This window comes from Poromitra crassiceps (assembly GCF_964638095.1).
Source record: "Poromitra crassiceps genome assembly, chromosome: 9".
NCBI lineage: Eukaryota > Metazoa > Chordata > Actinopteri > Beryciformes > Melamphaidae > Poromitra > Poromitra crassiceps.
The window spans coordinates 40,004,291-40,028,614 of NC_139630.1; the positions used below are offsets into that span (position 1 = coordinate 40,004,291).

Consider the following 24,324-nt stretch of genomic DNA (forward strand, 5'->3'; position numbering starts at 1 on the left):
CGGAATAATCCGCACCAGCGCACACGCGCACACACACACACACACACACACACACACACACACACACACACACACACACACACACACACACACACACACACACACACACACACACACACACACACACACACACACACACACACACACACACGCGCACACACACACACACACACACACACACACACACACACACACACACGCGCACACACACACGCACACGCACACACACACACACACACACACGCGCGCGCGCGCGCTCTCTCTCTCTCTCTCTCTCCATCTCTCTCTCTCTCTCTGTCCTTTTTTAAACTGAAAATCCGATATGACCTGAATGCGGCATAAAGAGCTACGGACAGAGAAGGACGCGAAAACAAAAATGGACATCAATCGAAAGTAGCCCAGTAAGACTGATTATTCGTCGTCTATTTGTAAGGCATTGGTGTAGCTAGCATTTAGTGACACAACCAGCCACAGACATCCGTGCATCCGCTCAGCACTATGTCGTTTCGAGCATCAGCTGCTAGCTTGATAGCTAGCCTAGTAACGTTTGCTAACTTGACGTTACTATGTATCTAACGTTATTATAGGGTTAGCATTATTATGACATTGACCACCAAGGCTAGTAAAATAGCGTTTGTTAGCTAACCTGTTAAGAAAGCATTGTTCGTTGCTGTAACCCCATAATAGCTGCTACCGCAATTCTTCTAATTCCGTAGATTCCTTACAGCCATATAATGGATGTCATTGCTTGTGTTATCCATCCTAAAAAGTCAAACACCTCGCTCTCTCGTACGTTACCCTGATTTAGAAAGTAACATTTTAATAGTACCTCTTCCCCAGCAATAGTGCTTAATGGCACAATAAAAATGTGGAGTTTGGCTATACAGTAATTGTAAAAAAAAAAATGCAAATGATTTACGAGAGCTGGTGCTGCTTGCATTGTGCAGCCTGAACGGCCTCAGGATGTCGCTGCTGCAAGTCCTTGTATTTGCATCTTGAGTCAGAAGACAGTCCATGGTCAGAAGAACGTGACCAATCATCAAAAAATATAAACGCTAACACTTGTTTTTGCTCCCATTTTTGCTCAACATTTTCACGAGTTGAAATAATAGAACTAATACTTTTTCTATGCACACAAAGTTATTACTTATTTATCCTTTACTTTTTTTTTTAATCCGTGTTAGTGAGCACTTCTCCTTTGCCAAGGTAATCCATTCACCTGACAGGTGTAGCATCAAGATGCTGATTAAACAGCATGATTATTGCACAGACAGGTGTGCCTTGGGCTGGTCACAATAAAAGGCCACTCTAAAATGTGCAGTTTTATCACACAAAGTAACACAACGCCACAGATGTCAACACGTTTTGAGGGATTGGCATGCTGACTGGCACTGCAAGATGTCCACCAGAGCTGTTGCCCGTGAATTGAATGTTAATTTCACTACCATAATTCATCTCCAATGTGTTACGCTGCTGCCTTCAAATAGAGTTTGTGAGCACGACATGGGAAGTCCTGTATATGATGAGGGCATAGCCTACAGTCCTAGGTTATGTCCCCACCATTTTCTCAACACAAAATGATGCCCTTGCCTTGACGCACCTGACAGTTGTGAAAAATGCTGATTAATTAAACCACATGATTATTACACAGGTGTGCCATAGGCTGGGCACAATAATGCTCTCTTCAAATGGGCTTGTGTTTACCATGTACACGAGAAGAGTCCATATGGTGAGCACTCTCCTCCTGTGGTATTCAGGACTTCAGAAGTGGACATTCCCTGAAAGCTCACAGTTAACAATATCGTGTGCACAACTTTTCCCATGTCGTAACCATGTCGTGACCATGTTGTAACCAATGAGCTCACAAGTTCCATTTGAAGGCAGCATTAACACATTGGAGATGGCTTATGGTAGTGAAATGATCATTCACTTCAGGGGCAACAGCTCTGGTGGACATTCCTGCAGTAAGCATGCCAATAGGTACTTTTTCCACACAGCCATGGGGTCTCAAAGCAGGATACACAGGTGGAACCAGCAGACCCAGGGGAAACACTGCCCCACCTACATCTGTGTTGAAGCCTGACACCTAATGGTGAAAGGTAGGGTACTGAACTGGTCATCTGCTACTGGCTGGCCTTTGGTGCCAGGTAAGGTCACCTTCTATAGAGTACAGGTGGTCACCCCAAAGGCCAGCCCATTTTGTTTTGACTGTGGTTGCAGATAACAATTGTCTTTGTATCTTTGTTTTTTTGTGTTTAAAATCACAGTCAAACTGCAGGCAGGCACGGAACCAAAATTTTGATTTAACTCCTTTGGCCAACTGAGTTGACTCGTTCACCTTATATCTTTCAAAAGAACGATTTATTTGTGAATTTTACCCATCATTACTTCAAGGAAATCTTGACTAAAAAATGGTGTGACAAGAAGTGGCCGGTCAAAAATAGATTCCGATGTGATACCTCACTCATTGTAAGTTGCTTTGGATGAGCGTCCGCTAATAAATGTCCAAAATGTAAATGTAAATTTGTGTCTGTTTCCATAACAGGCTGTTATGGGAAAGAGGACCTGAAGGGAAAGAGGCGAAGAGGCCAAATCCCAGAATCATGGAGGCTCCAAAGGCCAGAATCCAGGAGGCTCGGTTTGGCAATGTGGTGTTCAGCTCCAGCTTCGACTCAGGGAACCTGGCACGTGTGGAGAAGGCGGAGAAGGGACACTCCTGCCCTCCTGCCGACACTCCCTCCACTGGGAGTGCCCCCTCAGGGCCGAACGTCACCCCTGACTATGAGTTCAACATATGGACACAGCCAGATTGCGCTGGAACAGAACATGAGAATGGAAACAGGTAGCTGGCAGCTTTCTTTTGCTTGAGGCGGCCATCATTTTACACCCTTGCTACTAAGCATTTTGTGTCATTCATATGGGCGCACGTCTGCAAGGAAATGGCGTGAGCAATGGTGCCTCATAGGCTACGTTCACACAGCCAGCCTTAGTGCTTGAATCTAATCTTTTCCCACCTAAGTGACTCAGGTCAGTCTTTTTCATGACTGTGTGAACAGTACAAGTCACATTGAAAGTTACTTTTTTAAAGACGACCTGGGCTACTTTCAAATGTGGAAAAACATCAGATTCGAATCTGATGTTTTGGAATGTGACTCCGGTGTGAACAGACATCTGGCCCATATCTGACTTAATGCTTCAATGTGACTTTTACGTCATTCCAGAGCGACATTCGTCACTATTCTACGCTGGCGGGAGGAGGGAGGATCAGATTGTGATTACAAACATGGAGGACAGCTGTGAGGGAGGTAATCAGTGGAGGGACAGTGAGGTTTTAGACTTCATAAGTATTAGCAAGAAGTAGCAGCTATTGCTCCACAGAAAGCCATTATTAAAAAAAAATCTAAAGGCTCTCTTTCTCCTCTTCCTCGCTATCATCTGCACCTGTATTCCCTGTCTTCCACTGCACAATAACTTGTAAATTGAACCGTGAACAACAGATGAAACAACATCGTCAGCTACCGCCATGTTTACTGCTGTCTCCTTCCGGGTTTATGTAGAACAGCAGTGTGCTGCGTGTGACGTTATTGTTGTGCTGCACATGCGGGTCACTTCAGGTCCGCGACCTGTTCACACTGGAGTCTGATATGGGCCACTTTTGAAAAGTCTGTGTGAACAGCCACACAAAAAATCAGATGTGAGCAACAAGTCAGATTCAAGCACTAAGGTTTGCTGTGTGAACGTAGCCAAAGATAGGTGTCTGTCTACTTGCTGCAAATAGCCTGTATTACGCATAACTCGATGATGGTGTCCCACGTCATGTGTTTGTTTGCTAGGTCATGGTTTTACTTCAGTGTGAGGGGCGCAGTGCCCGGGAAAATACTGAAGATCAATGTGATGAACATGAACAAACAGAGTAAGCTCTACAGCCAGGGCATGGCTCCCCTCGTTCGCACTCTACCTGGCAAAACCCGCTGGGAAAGGGTCCGGGACAGACCCACCTTTGAGGTACACACACACTCTGGTGGTTTGGAGTTGGATTTATATACATATACATGTCATGTCCTCAGTGATTTTGCCTCATAACCACCATTCACAGTAGTGGTAATTTTGCTCCTGGGCCCATTTCAGGATGATCTCCTTATTCCAGGACTTTTTCCCCCGTCTTATATGTCTTCTCCCTTTGTTATGTTGTTATCCAGATGGTGGAGAACCAGTTCATCCTGTCATTCACCCACCGGCTGTTGGAGGTGCGAGGGGCGACCACCTACTTCTCCTTCTGCTACCCTTTCTCCTACAGTGAAAGCCAGGAGATGCTGCTGCAGCTGGACCAGAGCTACCCCAATGCTGCTCAACTCAATCCCAGCAGGTAGAGCGGAACACATAAGCACACACACACACACACACACACACACACACACACACACACACACACACACACACACACACACACACACAAAGAATGTTTGGTACAATTTTGTTCATGAAATTATAATTTGCTGCTACTCTTTCTCTCCCTCGCTCTCCCCTCTCTCTCTTCCACTATTATCTTTCTCTCTCTCCAATTTTCACCCCCAACCCAGTGCACCAGGCAGTGTGTATTACCACAGGGAGCTGCTGTGCCACTCCCTGGATGGTAACAGGGTGGACCTGCTGACTGTGACCAACTGCAGTGCGATGCAAGAGGAGAGAGAGCCCCGCCTGCCCAAGCTGTTTCCTGACACCAACACTCCGCGACCTCACCGCTTCACCCGCAAAAGGGTATTGTTTGATCACAACACCCAATCCCTAACTCTCCCCATTCTTTTTCTCTCTGTCACATTTTTTATACATATATTTTTTTTATCACCTTTTTGTTTAGTCACAGCAGACACGGCCAGTTGTGCCTGCATGGATGCCTGGGCTCGAACCTGCGACCCTCATGTTGGTAGGCAGCGAATCTACCGCTGCACTACCTGGACGCCCTCTGTCACATTTTTTGCCTTTCGTAAATTACCACCTTTATGGCTTTTTATGACAATGTTTGATAAGTACCAGCCTGTAAGTAGATCACTGATGTGGACGCTTCTAGCAATGCGATCAGTGAAGCTGACTGAGCATTTGTGTGTGTGTGTGTGTGTTTGTAGGTGTTTTTCCTCAGCAGTCGAGTGCACCCTGGGGAGACTCCCGCATCCTTTGTGTTCAACGGTTTCCTCAACTTCATCTTGAGAAGAGACGACCCACGCGCTCACGCACTTAGAAACATGTTTGTCTTCAAGCTCATTCCCATGCTCAACCCGGATGGGGTGGTCCGCGGGCACTACAGGTATATGACTAGCACGTGCACATGGGTACACTATCCTCCAGGCTTCCCACGGGTCCTTGAAAGTTTTGGAACAAGATATTGAAAATTAATGTTTTTGAAAATAGACATAAATAGTCATGGGTCATTGAAAGTGCTTGGATTTATATATTTTGTGCAAGAATAGAAATGAGAAGTTCTTTTGATTTTGATTTATTTTTTTACTTAACGTTAGTAAATAGGTTTAACAGCACATGTGTTCACACATTCTCTCTTTTTAATTGTCTGTGAGCTTCTGTAAAGCCTGATAGTTCTGATGATAAAAATTCTCAGTATTAACAGTAATTAACCTTGATCCGTGTCTCAAACTATGCCATGGTGGGTCCTTGAATTTGAGGGAATTGGGCCTGGATCTGGGATCAGTTAACATCAGTACTCCATAAACACCACACCGTTTGAAGAGGTTGTGCAGTTACAGTAACATTGCTGCTAGGTCCATATTCACAATAAATTAGACTATGGTCAGAGTGAAAGTGTTAAACCTGAAGCACACTATTCAGCTTGCTAGCCAGCAAGGACTCTACTTAGTATAGTGGTTGTTATTAATGTTGCCTTAGATGTTACGCATGGCACATAGCATGCTGAAGTTGGATCAACTTCAGCTTGGATTGTGCACATTGTATAGTGTTTCTGAGAAGTGCTGGCTGTGCTCGGAAACGATCAGAACAGAAACAATGGGGATGTGTGTGGTAGGGTTTCACTTTGATTGTGAGCCGTGGTCAGTGTGATCATCACTACTGCTGTAGTAGTGACACCTCTCTCTCTGTTATTCAGGACCGACTCCAGGGGTGTGAATTTGAACAGACAGTACCTGAACCCCAGCCCTGAGCTGCACCCTTCCATCTATGCCGCCAAAACACTGTTGCTCTACCACCACACACACAACCGCCTGCAGAACACACACTCCAGCACGCACGGGAGCAGCCCCGCACGCACGCGCACCGTTCCCCTCAACGCCAAGCCCACCAATCAGTATCAAGCTCCTCCCCTCACCGCCCTCGAGGTCAGCCTGAACCAGCGGAACGCCGAGAAGGCCGAAAACACCGCTCGGCCGGATGTTCCCATGGTGACGGAGGAGAACGCCTGGGTCCCCTCAGAGATGGGGAAGGGGGACCAGAACATTTCGTCGAGCTCTTCAGAGACGGTGGGCCCCGTTACTGTAGAGGTGTCAGTCACACAAGAGGCGGAAGAGGAGCCAATCCCGCCCCACGAAGGGGGGGTGGCCTATTATGTGGACTTGCATGGCCACGCCTCCAAACGGGGATGCTTCATGTATGGAAATAACCTCTCTGACGAGGGCCAGCAGGTGAAACATGTATTTATTTATTGATCTCCCCCTTTGCTTTCATATTTCAGGAAAACCCTTAAATTACATCCAGATGTCATTGTTTTTTGGCATCCATTTTCTCCCAATTTAGAAGGGACTATACAAGTCTTGCCAGCTAGCATCCTGGTTAGATATGCTTTTAATAGTATCCTGGATTCTACAGTATGTTTGTTTTCCCCCTATCTGGCAACCACAGTTGATGGGCTATTAATATCTTTACTACTGACATCTTAGCTCCTGTGCACCGTGCTTCCTTCCTCTGCAGGTAGAGAACATGCTGTATCCCAGGCTGATCGCTGTGAACTCTGCCCACTTTGACTTCCTGGGCTGTAACTTCTCGGAGAAGAACATGTACGCGCGGGACAAGAGGGATGGCCAGTCTAAAGAAGGCAGCGGGCGGGTGGCCATTCACAAAGCCATAGGGCTGCTGCACAGGTCAGAGAGCGCTGGATACACACCCGCAGTTGAAGACAGTTCATGGTCATAGACCCTTCTCACGGGGGCCATTTTGTGTCGAAAAGGCAGAATAAAAAAAGGTGCAAGCTAAACACTAGTGAGCGTTTCCAAATTCCAATCATGGAAGTTGGAAACCCTCATTAGTGTTTTGCTTGCACCTGTGTTTACCCTGCCTTTTCGACATAAAATGCCCCCCGTGAGAAGGGTCTATTGTAGTCCATTCAAATGGCTTGTGGAAAACGTTTACCTACTGTATATTCACCACGTTTTTGAGTTTTGGAGAGTAAGCTTTTCAAGACTTCAGAGATGATTTATTATGTCACTGTCATTAATGTATTGTTTTTTTTTATAGTGCATTTACTCAGGTTTGACTTGATCCCAAAGTCAAAACGCAGTTTACACGGCAGTTAAAGCAGCTATGAGCAAGATTTTCGATTGTTATTAAACAGTCTAAATTTAATATCGATGCATCACATCTTACCTCTAATAGTAGACGAGACCAACGCAGAGTAGTCTCGCTTGAACCCCGAGTGAATCGGCCAGTGTTGTCTTGACAATTAGTCTGTCTACGGCCGGGGCAGATCAGGAAGTGAAATGAAACGGTTTGCGGCAGCCACTTCGGCCATAACCACAAAATAACAAAATAACTTCCAAAAAAACTGTTAGAATACTGTATAACGAGAGATGTTCGCGAGAGTAGCAAGCCCCTGCATGGCGTTCTCCTTGTTTATGGTCTGTTGCTAGGCAGAGCGAAACGGAGGAAGGCAGGCAGCTGCCGTAAACCGTTTCGTTTCACTTCCGGGTTTATCCGGCCCGCCGGTAGACAGATCGAGAGAGAGAGCCTGGTGACGCGAGGTTAGTAGACAGACACAGACTCTATAATCATCAAGAGAGCAATCTCCGATTCACACGGCTTTGGTCTCAGCTACTATTATAGGTAAGATCGATGTGATGCATCACTATTGTAATTATACTGTTTAATAACAATCGAAAATCTTGCTCGTAAAAATGCTGTAAAAATGTGCATCTAGTCTAAAACAAAAGCGAGGGGGGAAACTGGATTAGCAGGAAACAGATAGTGTTCAATCCATCACCAGCTAATGACCATAGCCAAAATGTAGAATTGCGCCTGCAGAGAAGATGGATCTCTCAATCCACTCAATTGGAAATAACGTGACCTTAGTTATTTTATTCCCTATTTCTCTCTATTAATTATATTCCTATAATCACGCTTGTGTTGTCGGCTCTCCACCCAGCTATACTTTGGAGTGCAACTACAACACAGGAAGAACGATGAACACCATTCCACCTGCCTGCCACGACAACGGACGGGCCACACCACCTCCACCTCCATCATTCCCCCCAAAATACACTCCAGACATATTTGAACAGGTACGACCACAAACTACTTTTTAATTTTTATTATTATTATTATTACTTTTTATTATTTTATTCTGTGTTTTCCTTGTAAACAGTGTCTGTAAACCTAATCAAATGAAGTGTATTTTGCCTGTGCGTCAGGTGGGGCGTGCTGTGGCCGTCGCAGCCCTGGACATGGCAGAGTGTAACCCCTGGCCGCGCCTGGTGCTCTCAGAGCACAGCTGCCTGACCAACCTCCGAGCCTGGATCCTCAAACACGTGCGCAACACCAAGGGCCTGAACACACACATCCACTCTCACGCGCCGCCGCGAGTACACCACAGCGGCAGCAAGGCCTCGCCCCCAAAGAGCTTCAGCAAGTGAGTTTGCACACACAGAGACACATGATAGACTCAAAGCCCCGTTAATATCCGGGTGTCCTGTTGAAATATCCATGAGCACGACACTGAACTCCGATCAGCTCATGTATCGTAGGTTGCTCTGGATGAGACTTTATGCTAAATGCAAATATATAAAATCAAATTCTTTCCTCTCAAAAGGGTACCACAGCACTTGTGGCCATGTGTATCAGGGATGCAAATTGTAATCAATTCACTTAATCGACTGTCAGTAACGTTAACCATCAATTACTCGAGTAATCATTAGCGTATGTAAGAAGGAAAAACTTTTGACATAGAAAATAGAGAACACAAATTGCAGGTTTTTGCACCTGTCGTTACGCCTACTCCACAAGTTAATGGGCAAGCAAAACATTAATGAGGGTTAAATATCATTAGGATGATATTTGATATTTATGACCTTTATTTGATTTATGACCTTTATGGTGATGATCATGATATTTATCCATGATTGGAAGTTGGAAACCCTCATTAATGTTTTGCTTGCACCTGTGTTTACCCTGCCTTTTCGACACACAATGGCCACTGTGAAAAAGGCCTATCAAGCAAACTCATGCTGTATTTCAACATTGTATTACAATGTTAATACTGTTGTCTCTTTGACACTAATTCATTTGGCATTGTGCTTGCTTGGCTTTCTTTTTCCTCTGTATAAGCGAGGAAAGTTAAATTGTGCCCTCGTGGTGGTAAATAATTTCAGCAATAAAATTTAAAATTAAAGCATATAGCTTGCATCGTCAATTCATCAGCTAATATACGTTTGATTGATCAAATTCTTAACGCCAGTGAATCGATTGTTGATTAATCATTAACATTCGTAATTTGTATGGAAAACCCCTAAAACAGCCACAAATGACCACCTCTGTCCTCCTCTTTACTACTCACTAATATTAACCTTTTTCTTTCTCTGTTTCTTGCGTGTGTGTCGTTTCTCCGGGGCGCAGTTCTCTGTCCAGCTCGGTGTCGGAGAACACGCTGAGTCGCGTTCGCTCCAACAGCCACAGTAGCAGCAGTCAGACGCCCTCTCCGAAGATTCACACCTCCCCCAGCTTCACTTTCGGCTGCCCCCCACCCCGGACGCACACGCAGCACAACACGCACAGCGGCGTCCGCGGAGGCAACAAGACACTCGGCCCAGTCAGGGGTAAGATGATCTGTCTCCCATCTGCCTTCTCGTGCATTTTCTCTCCCTTCCCTAATCCCCCTCCACTCTCCTCCTGTTCCCTCTCTGTATCACACGTTGTTGTTGTTTCTCTCTTTCCCACTATCCATCTGTCATCTCGCTATTAGTTTTGTTGTGAAAGATGATGGCTGCTTATGTTGGCCTTCTTTAGCGAAGCTAAGACCTGCGAAGCTAAGACTATCTGTGTGATCATTGGCCACGGTGTCACTGTGGTGGTGATGTAATCAGCCCCAAGACCTGGGATTGGCCTTGATTTTAGAGACACTAAGAAATGGGTTCATATCTTGGGTTTCTCCAGCCGCTAACCTCTGCATGACCCCTGCATGGCCCCAGGACCTCTACCTGTGCATGCATTTTGTAGCCTTTTCAACACATTGAGTTGAAGGGGCAACTTGGACAGGTAGCTATGTCTGTCTGTCTGTCTGTCCCCTGCATGTGTCTGAGCTGGGGTGTGTGTGTGTGTTTGTGTGTGTGTGTGTGTGTGTGTGGGGCGTGTGCCTCTCTCTGTAGAAGCTAAGCCTCAGGAGAAGAGACGCCCCGCCCACCACCGCTCTGTCCTCCGGTCTCCTAGCAACAGCCACCACACCCCCGCCCGCCCCCCACTCTCACCCCCTTCCTCCTCCTCCTCCTCCTCCTCCTCTTCGTCCTCCTCCTCCTCAGTGTGTGCAGCGGGCTCCTGTTCCCTGCCTCCCTCCGTCAGTATGACAGGTCTGTACTCCCTCCAGCCCCCCAGCCTCTCCACCCTGCTCCCCTCCCTGCAGGCACTGCCCCGCCCCAGGCTGCTGTCCAAACTGAGCCCCCTGCTCCGCCAGCGGGCCACCAACTCTCCAACTGGGCCCACCCAGGACTGATTAGAACCTACCTACCGTATGTGTGCTCGGGCATGTGTTCACGTGTGTGTTGAGCGAGTGTAAGCGCCAGATGAGTGGGATTTGCCACGTTGCACAATTATATAGAGAGCAGAAATAAAAACAAAGTTTAGATTGTTTAACTCATTGAGTGCCAATGACAACAGTTGTCGTCAATTCGAATACTAACGTAGAGTGCCAAAGACGACGATTGTCGTCAATTGCGTTTTTTGACGGTGGGACGTGGATCAATGCCCGATACATCTCCTGTACAAATATTGTAGCTATTGGAGGTCTATAACCTATTTTACCGACCCAGTAGGTGGCGACAGTGCTCTCCAGATTACAGAAAGGTCCGGAAAACAGGAGGAAAAAGCCGTGATCAAAGAGAAACCGATGCATGCTGCAGCCAGAGCCATATAGATTGCTCTGTCTGCAGCTGACGTTGTCTGCGAACCGCAGTCAATCCGCGCACACAACTGAGCTCCTCTGCCTCTGTCTGTCTGTCTGCATAGTTTCTTCACACGATTAGCCGCCAGAAAGGCAGCACCCGACGCCGAAGGGCCAAACCTTTCCCTGCAGTCCGGGTTGGCATTTCCTTGTCGCGCTGGGAGCCGCCCGGCGCACACAAACGGAGCGCTCCGAAAATAGACTGGGTGCGTGAGGCTGTGTAGTGTGGGGAGGAGTTTGCAGCTGAGGGGGGGAGAGGGGGGTGGGGCACGCAGGCACCACACAACTACACCACGTCACTACATCATAAAATATTATCTTCAGACTCAGTGAATGTGCTTGAAATGCTGCATTTCACAAAAGGTGGAATAACTCAGCTTCTAATTTGAAAAGTGTCTTTTTGCTCAAAACAGCCTATCTTCTCCGGCTCATAACTAAAGAACGGAAAATGGGATCAATAAACTTTTTTTTTCAGATGATAGAAGAGAGTCTCATCGTTCTTTGTGCGTGTTCGGTGTTTACATAGTAATATCACACAATATTCTGTGGGCCTCGAGAAATCACTGAAAACGCTCTGAAACTCTGGCACTGGGAGCGTCCGTTCTCCAAAAGTGGCTGGCACTCAATGAGTTAAGAGTCAATTAAGTAAGAATTCTGCATTTGACAACTCAATCTGACACTCTCAATTGCCTTGACAAGTGCAGTGCCCGTTCGCCCCGTTGCTGCACAGAGCACTGTCCGCTTGTTTATTGTTGTTATTATTTTTTATTTAAGTTTATTAATATTGAACGACACTAAGAATTTGCAGCAAATCCGACACTGCATGTCCTCGGGTCCCCAGCAATACAGCTGCCAAGTGAGAAGTAGATGAACGGTTCTCGAGATATGCGAAGGGCACACACACATAAACACACACACACACACACACACACACACACACACACACAGACACACACACACACACTCTCTCTCTCTCACACAGACAGAGATTCCTGGAATTAGCAGAGAGATTTAGTAAACCCCACTCACCTGTCGTTCCAAGTAGGTTAAAAGGAGCGCTAACTAATAGCTGGTCTGGTGTGCGTGTGCAGCTGAAAGATACTTGGTGCTAGTCCTTCTAACCTTTTCTCAACTATTTTACATTCCTCTTTTTTTCCCTTTCCCCTTTTCACATAATCGGTATAATTGTAATAATCGGTATAATGTCTACAGTATCTATTCTGCATCTATCTATTCTACCTTAGGGTAAATAAAACACAATAAAACCATTGCCAACCTTGCGCTATCAAGCTTTGGATAACACACTACTGTAGAAACTTTGTACCGGTAGGTTTATTTTCTGTACATAAAGCAGACTGGCCAGTGTGTGTGTTGGCTTAGCGAAGAGGGACAGACGCTGGGTCTTCACTTTATAGCCTTCCCTGTGTCTGGTGCCGCTAGCAGTATATGAGAATACTAATACTAGTGGAACACACTCAGAACAAGCCTTCTTTTCAGTTTCTAGCCAAGTAATAAGCTAAGAAGAATTACTGTATACTGTGTAGATATTTGCTAAATTACATTTCTAATGGGATCAAAGTGTTTCCTTGTTTTATCCTTGTTTCTTTTCATGATCAGATCCCTGTTAACTTGAAGGAAGTGGTTTTACTTTTGTCATGTTCTTTTGTTTTCAATACTCCGTGAGTGGTCAGTTGCATCCTGAAATGCATTGTGTATTTAATTTTTCTTTTTGAGAAAATGGGTTTTCAGAATCGGCATACTGTGGCTTCTGTAAAATCTTTGAATGCACCTTCTGATCTTTTGAGTTACGGTATTTATATTTTTCCCAGTGTATTTAATTTAAATTTTCCATTTTTATATATACAACGTTGCAAGGCAGGTGCCGACAACGGCCTTGCCAGTCATATTTATAGCTAATTTCATGGAGTAGGACTGAGCATACTGTGGATTTTACTTTTGAGAGTGTGAAAATCTTGTTTAAAAAAGGGCCGCCATTTTATTTTTGTATGTAAACCAATGATCCATTACTATTATTGACTCGTTTCATAGATGTGAAACCTGTGTCATTCCAATGTCAGTCCAGTCCTGGCTTCTGAAATGAGCTCATTTTGACGCTAATGACGCTCATAAAGAATATTGCCAGAAACATGTGGCTCATCAATGGCTTTAACCCTTAGAAGGAAGGGGGAAGCCTTACAGTTGCTGTGGAAAGAGTTTTGAATTTTGAAGTTGCAATACAAGCAATATAATTAAAAAACATAAGTGGTTTGGTTCAGTGTTCCAACAGTTTGACTGGTGTTGGGTAGTCTTTTAAAGGAAAATGAAACTAAGGAAAACCCCAATGTCATGTTAGGTGTAAATAAAGTTCTGAGGTTTCCCCCCCACATACTGTATCTCTTCAGCAAACAGCTGAATGCGCAGTTAAATTCCTCATTTATAATGTTGGTCATCATACCCATTATTTATTCAAGCACATCTCTGTGTGTTTTCTAGTGTATATTCTGAGTGTATAGCAGTTCCAAGTTGGGTTTTTTAGTAGTTATCTGAACCACAAAGTTCTCGTGGCAGGTATGTAGTAGGCTATAGATGGTTAAAGCTGATATATTCTGTGGTAATAATAGATCACGTTTATCTCGTAATGTTCAGTTCAGTTGGACTACATACTGTAGGCCTTGTGGAGTATGGTCAATCATATGTGAGATTATAGTGTCTCGTCTATAATCCAGTTCACATGCTGTCATCCCCGTACTTGATGATAGTATATATCATAGAGATTTGATTGGCCTAAGCAGAGGTTGTCTGTGTTTTAGGAGAGGAGGTACTGTGTCTGCGACCTGGAGACGTTTATCAGACCAGTGGATAAACTAGCCCAGTCATTTATGTGATACACTATCTGACTCATGAGAAACATTTTAGTGTGAGCACATTCTCATTGGCCTTTCCTTGCTGTCGCTATCGTCTGTTCCAGTGCTGTGCGTCAGTGTAGCTATGGTGTGCCTTGCTCTGGTCTTTGTTGTTGGTGCTCGAGTCTCCATTGGGTTCCAGTGTGATCTGATGGTGGCTTCCCTCCTCCCCGGCCTCCTCAGCTCTTCTGTCCTTGAAGCAGAGAAACGTATCCTCGCAAGAGGCAATGAAGAAGTGAAAATAAAAGTGACTGAAAGTTCACTTCCAATTTAGTAGGGAATTTGAGTAATACACACCTAAAACACTATCAAGTTCAATGACAGTTTGAACCATGACTCAATTTTGGAACATAATATGACTACAGGTCATATTATATGTTTGGATTGGGGATTAAACGAGCATTAAGTAATTTATGAGTTTTATCAGCGACCGAGGAATTGTGACATCAATAGGTCTAAGGCCATGTTCACATTACAGGCAAATCCGATTTGCTGATAAAGTCATTAATCGTCATTATCTTGATTAGTTTCTCAAATCTGATTTGGGAGTGTGTCCGCACTGTCACAAAACTGATTTTCAAGTCGGATTTATGTGTCCGGACCTAAACGACCTATCTGCATGGGTTGCTATGGTAACGATGTGGGCGTCAGTAAATACTTACGTTGGTGACGTGGTTTTCCTGCGCAGAAGCATTTGATGACGAGTTGTGAGTGACGTTCAAATCAGATTTGGTGGATCTGCGCGTCCGCACTGAAGACACATCAGTCAAAAGCACGTTTGAAGCAGATTGGAAACTACCTCCATATGTGGTTTGGGACAAGTGACACAAATCAGACTTGGAGCATCCAGACTCATAAAACCAATCTGGATAAAGTCATTAATAGGTCACTAAAGTTCACAAATCAGATTTGGCCTCCTAGTCTGAACATGGCCTAATTGACACAAATACAGAATAAGAATGAATAAGCGAGCTGTAATTAGAGAGCAGAGATCAAACAGAAACTTCCTAGTGAAAAGGTAAAATATCATGTTACAATATAAGACTAATAATAATGTCCTTTTTGGGCTTAAAAAAATAAAGTTGCTCGCTCGTTGCATCATCCTCCATCTTTGAGTACCGGTAGTTGAAAATGTCCCAAAACAGAGAGTAGCCTGCGGGGCGGAAAGAGAGTAATCACGGAGTCTGTCAACCCTAACAAACCCCTGCAGATATTATGATTATATTTGTACAGTTCTCTTGTACAGTCGCTACTAGCCTCGCTCCGCTGCATACAGTGTAGTGGGCAGGCTGTATCAGAGTGTGGTTTTAATCTACTTTTGCACTGTGAACTTTGATGTCCTGTTTCCAGATCGTTTCAGTCCTAAAGCTTGTGGCTTCATCCAAAATGTCAGGAAAAGCTTTGGGCAGAAACACATGCAAACTCACGTTCTCACTAGGTCTTTTCTGCATTTATATTCCTTATGAGAATTGTGCCATTTCCTTCAACGTGGTGCTAACCTTCTATACCAGACTATATGGTCAAAGTGTTTGTCTGTAACATCTTTACCAATATCACCCTCTTGAGTGTGCTGCTGTCTTTACCCCCTCTCTGTTTAACCTCTTGAATAAAAACGACCCCTTTGTGGAGAAACTACTGTGTGTGGGTCCTCTACTCTCTGTTGACGCTGTGTGCGCGCACGCGCGCGCGCGCGTGTCCAATTACTTTGTTTCAGATTATTTATTGACACTCTACTGATATATCCATCTCTATCTCAAACAGTTATGTGTGTTATGCTCTCAACAAAGGGAGCCATATTCCCTCTTTCAGCTTGTCTAGGATGTAGTTGGTATCAGTCATGTCAAAGCTGCTTGGAGGGCAAATCTCTCAACTGTGTGAGAAACTGTCAGTCAAAGCGCTGATGTATATCACGGGAAGGGAAGGATCTGTTGTAGATACAGAACCAGAGGTGCCACAGCTGTGTAGCTAACCACATGACTAAAGTAGCACTTTCAGCTCAGGCAGAAGATTGACACTGCTGGCACGTGCACAGATGAGTTGGCACATTATGTCAACAACACAACATCAGCAATCAGTTTCATAAATGCTATTATAATTTCAATTTACTCATTGTTTACTTGGATGAGGTGTCCCGTCTCTGAACGATGTGTTATTCATCTGTCGCCCACGGTTTCTCCTCTCTTCCCCCTGTTCCCCGTCGTGATGTCACTTCCTCTGGTTGACAGGCCTCAGCTGCCCAGACCTTCAGGCTGGCGGACCCAGATCAGCGGGTCTCTCCAGGAGGCTTTTCCCCATGCGGCCCGGGCGAGTGGGGCGGAGTCTTACGTTCACTCATCATCCTACTAGAGAGGCGCACACAGAGGTTAGCTTAATAACTGGCTGAGAGCAAACCACCTTCAACTCATGTATGGGGCAGTGGTGGCCCAACGGTTAGAGAAGCGAGCTTGTGACCGGAAGGTCGTTGGCTCAATCCCCGGGACCGGCAGGATAAATCTGAGTGGGGAAAGTGAAAAGGCAGCGCTTGCCCCTCCCTCATTACCACCACTGAGGTGCCCTTGAGCAAGGCCCTTAATCCCAACTGCTCCAGTGGAGCTGCTCAGTGGCCAGAAGATCAGTCTGTGGTTGTACTGGTCAGCTTCCAGGTGTGAATGTGTGTGTGAATGTGAACAGGGCACTCCTGAAAAAGAGAGCATTGCTCTGTGAGACTCCCCCTGTATAAATAGGTTAAAAAAAAAGTATTACCCCTGTACTGTATATTATAGGTTTTAGTCCCAACCTCACTAGTTTCTTTATCTGTTGCAGACTGCTAGAAAAATGGGGCCAGATCACATCCTATCCTCCATCGAGTTCACCAAGTGAGTCAAATGTTTTGAGTGTGTATCTGTTATGGAGCTGTTTATTATGATGATGCATTGCCTCTGTTCTCCACCACAACCTGATTCATTCAATCATAGGTGGTGAAGAGGCCAATTTACATAATAACCTTCTCTGTTGCCTGCCTGCCCAGGTGTGAGCTGCAACCTCGGATGAGCCGCATCCCCATCCGGAGGGCGGGGTCAATAGAAAGCCCTCCCACATACGACACAAGCTCCTCCCCTTCTAGCAATAACCCCACATCTTCTGGAGTCAAGGAGGAGTCTGCCACCATGAGGGTCTGGAAACTCATCAAACCTGGCCTCCGCAGACACCTGTCTCTGTCAGGCATGTGCACAAACTCACACAAGTTATTGACACATGACCTCTGTTTGGCCTAGAGTTATCTGACCTGCAGATAGATTAAAGATTCAACCGGGCAGACAAACCGTCTTTATTTTGTCACAAACACCATCGTGGCATGCACACACGTGCACACGTGTGTGTGTGTGCGTGTGTGTGCATGCCATTCAAGAACTGGGACAGTGAGAGATTTTATTTATTTTTTCAAATTGGTAATCTAATATAAGATGGATTTCACATGAATTTGAAGCAATTCTCCTCATTGTTAACACCAGCCAAAACAAAACATCTTTAACTTACTCTCAGCAAAGTTATATTTTAGGCATATAGGTGAATATAGTTTTTTTTTATACAGGGAGGGTCTCACTGAGGGAGGGTCTCACTGAGAGCAATGCTCTTTTTCAGAAGCCCCCTGTTCACACTCACATTCAGACCTGGAAGCTGACCAGTACAACCACAGTCTGATCTGCTGGCCACTGAGCAGCTCCACTGGAGTGGTTGGGGCCTTGCTCAAGGACACCTCGGTGGTGGTAATGAGGGAGGGGCAAGCGCTGCTTTTTCACTTTCCCCACCCAGATTTATCCTGCCGGTCCTGGGGATTGAACCAACGACCTTCCGGTCACAAGCTTGCTTCTCTAACCTTTAGGCCACCACTGCCCCTTTATGCCTCTCTAGCCTAGAGGTAGATATACTGCATATAATGATGGATTGATCGCAATCAGTAATTGCAACACAATTTAGGCTTGATCACAGGGAGTCACAAATGGCACATGACACATACTGACAGATTTGTCTTCTTCTGTGAGTCACTGAATCTGTTCTTATACAAAGTGTCTAAAACTAGCAACTTAATTCTGGCTGCCCTTCTGTCATTTTTTTTTCTTTTGGAATGTGGCATTTTAGAGCAGTTGGCCTCCATTTCCTTGCTTTTCACAGCCTGATGCAGACAATACACATGAAATATGGATGCGCAAAGAAGTTGCACAACAAGAGAGCATGTGGGACTTTTCCCTTTGTTCAATAAGTTTGTGTAGTCTGCGTCTGATTGCTCTTTAACACTAGAAAGACCGCAGCGGTCATTTTGACCTTTTTTAAATTTATATGTGCAATACATTTGTTGAATTAAAAAAAATACAATGTTGCTGCTACCTCACTTTTCCTAAAAGTGTCTGTATTGTCATTTAAAGTAGTTTTTATATGAATTACACAAAAGGCAAAGAAAATGTAAAAAAAAAAAGTACCTAGAAAGACCATAGACGGTCATTTTGACCTAATTGAATTTCCCAGTTCTAGACCTATTTTTTTTTGTGTTTTCACATTTTGGTGTTGTTTTGTCTTTTAAACATATATCTTAACACAATGAATGCATTAATCTCTCAATTGGGTATTTATCATGAGAGATTATAGTTTGGAATCTAGTTTTCAAAATGACCACTTACGGTCCTTCTAGTAGTTGTGGAATTCTGGTCCTGCTAGTGTTAAGTGCTGCTTTTCCTAAACGTACTGCACCTGACCTATCCACAGCTCACATCTTTTCTCTCTGCAGGTGTACAGCTGGCATCTAAAGCACTGATTCAGAGCACAGACAGGAGTTTACTATGTAAAGGAGATGCTATCACAGACACAACAGAGACTGAAGAAAACCTACAAAAGGTGAAAACAGATACACACACATCATTAACTAAAAAAAATAACAACACAGATTGCACTCAACAAGAATACATCAAATGATAAGACTTGACCATGCTGTGCCTTGTCCTCCAAGGTTGAAGCAAGTCCAGTGATCTCGCTGCCTGAGCCTGTCAATGTGTGTGAGATAGCGCCTCTGTGTGGAGAGGCCTAGGAACCGCACACCTGCTCTTTCAGGAACTGAGACGCCAGTCTACTTGTCTGTTTGTGGCTACTTACTGTGAGACTAAATGACCCTATTGTAATCAAAACCATTTAAAATTAGAAAATGTGATATTCAAGCAAGCTAGACAGGAAGACGAGGAGAGGATATTGTCATCATAAGAGGGCAAATTAGGGCATGATACATGTTTCTTTCCTTTTAACTTTATTTATCCGGGTAGGGTTTCCTTGGCATGCATACTTTTTTTCCGTCACACAGCTGCTTGCATTCACACCTAGCAACTGCCCAGTACATCCAGTCTTCTACTGTTGGGCACTGAGCTACTCCACTGGAGCAGGTGGAGGTGCCTTGCTCAATGACACCTACTGTATGTGTTGTTGAGGTAGGGCAGAGGAATACATTCCCTTTCTCCATTTAGATTTTCCAAAGCGATACTTGAAGTAGGGCCTTTCTGGTCACAAACCGTTAAAGTCCCTGGAAACCAAAATCCACAAAAACGTTATAACTATGTTATTTAGGGTCTTATGCTAGTAATTTTGTGCCTCCGAAATTATTATACATTACTTTCAACCCAAAGCCTTAAAATCGCCACTTTTCTACAAGATTCTACAAAGTACTTCCTCATTGAAGACAGCAGTGCGTGAGGTGCTAAAACGCAGGAGCTTATGACGTCATAAGCTCTATATAACCTTTGTACACGCGCGCAATCCGCACCCACCTATGGCAAGTCCGTTCTTTGCCCCCAGTGACAGCGCTCCCTCGCTGTCCGTCTCCCTCTGTGTGTCTGCCAAGCGCTATGCTTGTGAGATTAGCAAGGTGTCGGGTTTCAAGCCATCTCTCTCTCTCTCTCTCTCATAGAGAGAGAGAGACACACACACACACACACACACACACACACACACACACGGTGTGTGCACTCATCTCTCTTTCTTTCTTTCTCCGTTTCCCTCCCCCCCTCTCTCTCGCGCTCTCCGAGAGACAGAAATTTCCCTGCTGTAGACTGGACACGCCCACACATTCCGCGGGAGAAAGTACACTCTAAAAAATAATGAAATCTCATGAGTTTTGCCATGGCTGTCAAACCTAAATTTATATACTTTGCGACGTTCATCATCGTTCAAATTTGGCTGGTGGCTTATTAACATAGGGTCCTGTGATGTGATTAACTCAAAATGCTAAATAATAAAGAAATATTTCTGGTTTCCAGGGACTTTAACATTTCGGCTAGTCACTCATGTTGTACCTTGTTTGTGCTCTTCTAATTTTGGTGTACTTTCCTTGTACTCTGACCTATACCGTTTGCACTGCTAAGTACAGTACCTATTGCTCCACTGATACTTTCCAGAGTAGACTGTAGAGGGATCTTTATTCAGCACCTTTAAAATGGTTTTCCTCCCAGTTTAACAGGTTTTTAAACTGCAGCTTTTTAAAAGAACGTGTGCGTTGTGTATTCTACATTTTGCGTAGATTATATCAGATTGTATACGTCTATTTTCCCCGTCACACATTCCTCAAGAGCGTTATGCTCAACCAGGCCCGTAGCTACCATTGAGACACCGAGGTCATGACCTCGGTATTTTTTTTTTAATAGCCCCGGCCCCCAGATCTATTCATCTGTCATTGATGTTTTAAAGCCCTCATAAATATGATATATGACAGTTGATCAGAAATGCAACAATTTGTTTCCTCTCTGTGTGCTATATAGAAGGAAGAGACATAACTCACCACAATGTTCACATTTTGCATTGGGGCTAGACTTTGGGGACAGTTCTATTGAAGTGAATGGGTAAGTAACTCCCCTGTAAGTGATGTTTGTGTAGATGGGCCATTGTATTTAATTGAGCAGTATTCTGCCATGTGACCTGTATGCAGAATATAAATTATATTATATGGGGAGACATTTATTTTTTGTATCATTGTAAAGCAACAGCACCGTAAAGAGGATACTAATCTAACATGATGTCTGTAGTTCTTTATAGATCTAGCCTCTTAATTCTGCTCTCAAAGTGCACCAGATTGAAGCATTTTACTTTAAAATTTACTAAATGTTCCCCCCACGCCGCACTAAAATGACCTTGGTAATTCTCAAACCCTGGCTACAGGCCTGTGCTCAACGGCACACCAACATAGCAACAGGACAAGTCCTTTATAACGTTAAGATACAAATATAAATATTTCCTGTCAGGCAAAGTGTGTTGCAAGCCTTCTTGTTGTGTTTGTCTAAATGTAATGGGCATCTCATTACACAATAAGTGGACTAGTTTTGACCAGATTACTGAGATACTGTGACTAATACTGTGTTTGAACTTGAAATAAATGTTCTGGTGTTACTGTACTTTTTAATGTTTTTTGCACATTGTAGCCCAATAAGGATGCATATAGTGTGCATGCATAATATATGACGCAGTGATGCAAATTGAATTCTCACATATTTATATATTTATTAGAAAAACACTCTTGTGCAAGCTTGGCGACATGGAAATTCATCTACTGGGAAGAGACTGGGATGATGGGAATGTTGTCTCCAGGGTGGTGACACTCCTCCTCTCACCTGTGGAGGAGGAGAATGGAAACAGTGTTAAAGAGGTTACAGGGAGGGGCAACACAGAAGAGTGGGCACACTGGGCAGCCATTAGAAACCTTGAGAACAACGGTCCTACTTGTAGCTGAAAGTGCTACAGAGTATGTGTTGTTACGGCGATATAAAGTGACCAATAAATATTCATGTGTGACCTGACCTTTCCACATTTTTATTGGTGGTCATGATGGAGTGTCAACTCATCAGTTATGGATATTTATGTAAGTAAGTCCACAGACCATGCAGTCAAAAGAAGGTGCGTATTATCGCTAGGGATGTCACGATACTAGAATTTCTACCTCGATACCGATACCCAGGAAAATATCGATACTCAATACCATTTTCGATACAACACATAACACATCAAGAGGCACAAAAAATTAACAAAGACAGATGAATGGACGGATGCACGCTTCTCCATAATCTCTAGACCTGATCAAACTCATTAAAAACGTTGCACTTACACAGCAGATTAGCCCTGCTGTAGTCATCAGCCTATCAGAAGACTTTTATCTTGTTGAAGCAACAGATACCCACCAATGACGGGGAGGGAGAAATCAGTTGTATGTTTGATTTTTCATTAAGAGAAAGCACTGCTGATATTGGTACAGTTGCAAATGAGTATTGTATCCGTTTCAAATTTTTAGTATTGATACTTATCGATACCTGTTGCAAATGAGTATTGTATCCGTTTCAAATTTGTAGTATTGACTTTTATCGATACTATCGATACTTTTGACATCCCTAATTCTCGCCTACCACCGCGAAGACCCGGGTTCAATTACCAGCAACGGTACTTCTGGCTTGGTCAGAGGTTCCTACAGAGACAATTGGCCGTGTCTGTGGGTGGGAAGCCAGTGGGGTTTGAGTCCTCGTCGCTACAATAGTGCCTCCTCTGGTCAGTCCGGGGGAGAGGCAAACTGGGGGGAATAGTGATCCTCCCCACACGCTACATCTTGCCGGTGAAACTCCTCGCTGTCAGGTGCAAAGAAGCGGCTGGCGACTGCACATGTTTTGGAGGAGGCAGCTAGTCTACAACTCTCCCTAGATCAGCAGAGGGGGTGGAGCAACGACTGGAACAGGTGATGGAAAAACAGAAATAGAGAGCTGGTGCATTGTGGTGGGTCTAGTAAGTTGTGATGTGGCTGAGCCTCAGGGTGAGAATACATTTACTCAGTTTGGGGCCAAGAGTGAAAAACTAGAGTATCAGTTATCAACCATGTGCCATCACAACATAAAAGGATGCAGGTTTTCATAATGGTTCCAACAAATACACCTGCCAATTTAGCCGATCAGCACACCTTCAACCAGAGGTGGAACTAGTCAGCGAAATCAGCTGCTGTGGGGTTTGGTTGAAATGAAAACCTGGACACTTTATGGTCAAGATGGCATAGAGTTGAGCTGAACGTTAGAATGGCAAATTGTCCCCAAAAATATCAAAGCGACAAACCACTTTGGATAGCCTTCACTCCATATGAAGGCAAAGGTTTTAAATCAATGCTCTAAAAACTAAAGAATGTGCGCCGGCGCTCACCTCTCCACACATACCGGGCAGCATGGTGGGAATCTCTATTCCTGTTTCTTGGGGTTGTTGACTGCAACGTAGTGGTATAACACAACCAGTAGGAACAATGACACGCCAAGCATGTTGGCAAATATGGCCAGTTGCACGTCCGTCACCATTCTGCAAGGGATGAATTCACACATAAGTCACACATACATACTAGTATGCAAGGCCCATGAGAGTGGGCAGTTTTATCTTGACAGTCAACATGAGTACCATACTCTTATCTGTGGCAAAAGCATACTTTTCTTGATGCGGTTTCACTATAACATTACTAACGTTACATAGCCAAAAACAGAACGGTTAGTGCTGTAGTTATTATTTGAAAATTCATCATGGGTGTAACAATCACCTTTCCATCATTCGTTGTCCATTAATGGTAAGCCCATAGGAGCAGCCTGCTCAAAGTAGCAAAGTACCTACTGTAACGTTAACGTTACTCTCGGGGGAAGAGATCTCTCGTTTCTTGCCATTAACGTTAGATAGTTGATGAATAAGCTCTCAGCCTACTGATTTTTACTGAGCCCACATGTGTTGCCAAGTAACTAGTGAATAATTATTAGCAAAGTATGCTAGCTAACGTTAGCTAGGTGGCAAGATTGACTAAAATCGTGACTAATACAACCTAACCATAACAATTACAACGCTACGTTTGACGTCTGAACAACTACAACCCAAAACCATTAAAATGCGGTTTAGCCAACGTTAACACTTACATGATCCCTTAAATCAGGTGTTTTCCCTCTGGTCAGAGCGATGCTTCAGCTGCTGCTCAGTGCTCAATAGACAGACGTCACTTCCGCCGATGAACCGAAGGCCACGTCACTTGAA

The 24,324-nt window shown here is 44.4% G+C and overlaps 2 protein-coding genes across 3 annotated transcripts; one reads left to right on the plus strand and one right to left on the minus strand.

Moving 5' to 3' along the window:
* The first annotated feature begins 321 nt into the window (after positions 1-321).
* agbl5 (AGBL carboxypeptidase 5) lies at positions 322-20,082 on the plus strand. The gene is made up of 16 exons (XM_083643415.1): positions 322-401; positions 2,546-2,842; positions 3,834-4,005; positions 4,200-4,366; positions 4,581-4,758; positions 5,124-5,302; positions 6,113-6,644; positions 6,931-7,100; positions 8,378-8,513; positions 8,643-8,860; positions 9,844-10,043; positions 16,509-16,645; positions 17,086-17,138; positions 17,291-17,484; positions 19,046-19,152; positions 19,265-20,082. The coding sequence occupies exons 2-16, from the start codon at positions 2,604-2,606 to the stop codon at positions 19,340-19,342; spliced, it is 2,760 nt and encodes a 919-aa protein (XP_083499541.1). The 5' UTR covers positions 322-401; positions 2,546-2,603; the 3' UTR covers positions 19,343-20,082.
* A 1,685-nt stretch (positions 20,083-21,767) lies between these two features.
* Positions 21,768-24,318, minus strand: ost4 (oligosaccharyltransferase complex subunit 4 (non-catalytic)). 2 transcript variants are annotated; one of them, XM_083642704.1, is made up of 3 exons: positions 24,210-24,318; positions 23,478-23,613; positions 21,768-21,902 (listed from the first exon to the last, which is right to left on the minus strand). In XM_083642704.1, the coding sequence occupies exon 2, from the start codon at positions 23,610-23,612 to the stop codon at positions 23,499-23,501; it is 114 nt and encodes a 37-aa protein (XP_083498830.1). In that variant the 5' UTR covers position 23,613; positions 24,210-24,318; the 3' UTR covers positions 21,768-21,902; positions 23,478-23,498. The 2 variants fall into 2 exon arrangements, with proteins under 2 accessions (XP_083498830.1, XP_083498829.1); XM_083642703.1 differs by having other exon boundaries at positions 23,464-23,613; positions 24,210-24,239.
* Between the last annotated feature and the right edge of the window lie 6 nt (positions 24,319-24,324).